General features: G+C 61.1%; 1 protein-coding gene across 1 annotated transcript in view; it reads left to right on the top strand.

Annotated features, from left to right (window-relative positions):
• Window positions 1-4: 4 nt before the first annotated feature.
• H696_03532 (hypothetical protein) overlaps window positions 5-3,176 on the top strand; it is a gene marked incomplete at both ends in the record, with an annotated part of 4,387 nt that continues 1,215 nt past the window's right edge. Inside the window, 9 exons of the mRNA XM_009497400.1 lie at window positions 5-295; window positions 443-565; window positions 708-844; window positions 976-1,111; window positions 1,289-1,395; window positions 1,592-1,962; window positions 2,093-2,306; window positions 2,434-2,738; window positions 2,864-3,121. Of these exons, the coding sequence (XP_009495675.1) occupies window positions 5-295; window positions 443-565; window positions 708-844; window positions 976-1,111; window positions 1,289-1,395; window positions 1,592-1,962; window positions 2,093-2,306; window positions 2,434-2,738; window positions 2,864-3,121 (1,942 nt within the window). The remainder of the gene's footprint in view (window positions 296-442; window positions 566-707; window positions 845-975; window positions 1,112-1,288; window positions 1,396-1,591; window positions 1,963-2,092; window positions 2,307-2,433; window positions 2,739-2,863; window positions 3,122-3,176) is intronic.

The raw sequence follows: 3,176 nt of genomic DNA, 5'->3' as shown, positions 1-3,176 counted from the left end.
GCAGATGACGCACACAAGCGGCGTCAGCTACCAGGCGGTGGCGTCAGACGATGACCATGCTGGGTCTTCACTGCTCGCCTACTATCCCGCCGATCAGGCGCTCGTCAGCAAAGACGGTGCCGGCCCGGAGTCCGGTGCCGCGCCGGCCGCCAGTCCGGCCGAGCCCAAGCGCTCCTTCAACCTGGCCACGCTGAAGGTGATGTTCCGTCTCATTGGTATCGGCATGAGCCGGACCGACGACAACTGGGCCCTCGGCTTCTACCTGGTGGCCATCATGACCGCTCTGCTGGAGCAGGTACGTCTTCTCGGGCATTTGCGCGCACTCATGTGCCCCCCCCCCCTCCCCCCCTCTTTCCCTCCCTTTCCGCGGCTTTTGCTGGCCCCGCTTCGTCCATCCCCAAACGCATGCTGAGTCTCTCACATTCGGAAATGCATTCCCCAGGTGTTTGTCTACTTTGTGGGTATGGTGCCAAGCACCATGTACATGTCCCTCGTCGGGCGTGATTTGGACATGTTCCTCCATGCCACGGTCAGTGGCTTGGTGAAGGTGATGCTGGTTGCTGTGGTACGTCCTTCCTCCTCGCCCTCCCTCGGGGTGTCAATGGCCGGGCTCCTTGGTATCATCCCCTGCAACGGGGTGTTCCTCGCCTGACGGTTGGCCGGTTGACTGACACCCGCTCTGCGCCTTCGGGTCTTCCCTTTGCCAGACCATGACCGTGTCGTCCCTGCTGCGCGACATGCTGGTGGTGCACATGCGCCGGCGGCTGACTCGCTACCTGCATGAGCGCTACTTCCGTGCCCACAACATCTTTGGCATCCTGCAAAAGACCGCCATCGACAATCCGTACGTGCTGAGGCGCGATCCGGCGCTTTGAGTCCCTCTCGCCCCCCTTTTTTTTTTTTGCGTGGCATCCTGCCACCGCTTTTATGACTCAGACCAACTGACATGACGCCCCATCATCTCTTTCATCGCAGCGATCAGCGCATCACCACTGATGTCCAGCAGTTTTGCGAGCAAACCGGCGAGGTCCTCTCGAAGGTAGTCATCTGGCCGGTGCTCGTCGGCTATTACACCTACCAATCGGCGGTCATCACTGGCTACTATGGGCTGGTACGTGTCTGTGGACGGTTAATTTCCTTTCCCCTCTCACCTCTCTTTCCCTCCCATCTCTCTTTCTTTCTTTCTCTCTCTCTCTCTCTCTCTCTTCCACACCCCTTCTCGCCACTCCCCCTGCGCCGGGGTCTCTTGGAATATTGACATCCTCCTGCTTTCTTTCCCTCTCCCAAGCTCCTCATCTTCCTGTTCTTCCTCATCTCGGCTGTGGTGAACAAAGTCATCGCCGGCATCTTGGTTCCCATGTTCTACGAGCAGGAGCGCCGTGAGGGTGACTTCCGGTGCGCATATACTCGCACATGTGCATCGTCCTTTGCGGCCTTTTGGCCACATGCGTCTCCAGCATCGCATTCATCTGACCGACCGCCTTTGCCTTTCTCTTTTTTTCCCTCTTCCCCCCCCCCCCCTCTCTCTCTCTCCCCTCCTGCCTAATCTTCTACCGCATGCCTCTCCAATGTCCCCTTCACCGGATTGCAGATACCTGCACGTGCGCCTGCGCAGCTACTCCGAGTCGATCTGCCTTGCGGCTGGCATCGACTACGAAAGCGAGCTCGTGGATCGGGCCCTGAACAACCTGATCTTCCTGCTGGTGCGCCTGGCACAGCGGCGTTCCATCGTCAACCTCTCGAAGAACACGGTGTCCTACTTGGGCTCGATCGTGAGCTACATTGTCATCGGCATTCCGCTCTTCACCACGTCCATGTATGACGACCTGGACCCGGATGCGCTGTCGGCCCTGATCAGTCAGAGCTCCTTCATCAACATGTATCTGATCTTCAACCTGACAGAGCTGTTGGCTCTGACTGACAGCTTCGCCGCCCTCGGCGGGTATGCCCATCGTGTGGAGGGTGCGTGTCTTCCCCCCCCCCCCCCCCCCCCCCTTCCCCTCCTCCATGGAGAGCGGGGGCTGCCCTTTGTCTTCCTTCCTTTGTGGCCACATGGCCCGCTGACTATTTCGTTCCCTTCGCCGGCTTGCAGAGCTCATCGACAGCCTCGCCGAACTGGAGAAGGGAGCCGCCACCGAGGAGGCATCTGCCACTGGTGGCAAGTGCTCCGCCATGAGCGGGTCCCTCACGTGTGATAGCTCCTCCGACGAGTCGCTCGCCAGTGCCGACCGGCAGTATGCCCCGATTGCCGATGCCCACCAGAGCAGCTTCTATCCGCCGGCCGACGAACACAGCGTCAACTTTAGGTATTTCTTCCTGGTCTCCCTCGGGCGAAGGCGCCCCGCCTCCTGCCTGCTTTGCTTCTCCCTTCCTTCTCTTGCTCTTTTCTTCCTGGTTCTAACCCCAGAGTCTTCCTTTCCCCTCCCCGAAAAGCGACCACACCTCCATGTCAAGCAGCCACGCGGAGATCGGCAGCGATGTTGTTTTCGCCGCTCGAGAGGTTTCACTCAGCCCGCCAATCAACCACGCGGCAGTGGCGGCGGCAGCGGCCACGGCCACCGGCGCGGGTGCCGCCCATGGCAACTGTCTGGACACCACGCCGGCCAAGAATCCGCCTCTCTTCTCGGCCCTCAATGTGGAGCTGACCCGCGGCAAGCACCTGGCGATTGTCGGTCCTCCGGGCTCCGGCAAGTCGTCTCTGCTGCGTGCGGCGGTTGGACTTTGGCAGCCGGACCATGGTACGCGCGGCATGGCCCCGAAAAGTATCACAGCGCAGCGCAGTCATCCGACTGCCTTTCCTCCTTCTGCGCCTTCGCACTAATTGCCCTCCTCTCGCTTCGCGCGTGCCACTGGGCGGGCTTAGGTGAAATCCAAGTGCCCGAACTGGAGACCTGCTCGCTGCGCAAGCAGCACCGCCTGAAGGCCACGCAGCGGGGCCAGGTGTCCCCGACGACCGAGCCACCCACCGAAGTCACCCCCCTGTCGGCGGCCCAGGATGCCGGGGCTCCTCCACACGTGAATGTCCTCTTCCTGCCCCAGGAGCCGGTCCAGGTGGTTGGCGATCTGCGCGCGCAAATTGTCTATCCTCTCAGCCCAATCCAATATCCGGGCATCCTCCCTGGTGCGTGGCCCCCCCCCCCCCCCCGATAGCTCCCTCTCGATATGTGTACATCGAC

The sequence above is a fragment of the Fonticula alba genome (genome assembly GCF_000388065.1).
Source record: "Fonticula alba strain ATCC 38817 unplaced genomic scaffold supercont2.5, whole genome shotgun sequence".
Taxonomy (NCBI): Eukaryota; order Rotosphaerida; family Fonticulaceae; genus Fonticula; species Fonticula alba.
The sequence above is the reverse complement of the archived record's forward strand: the minus strand, read 5'-3'. Positions and strand labels throughout refer to the sequence as shown.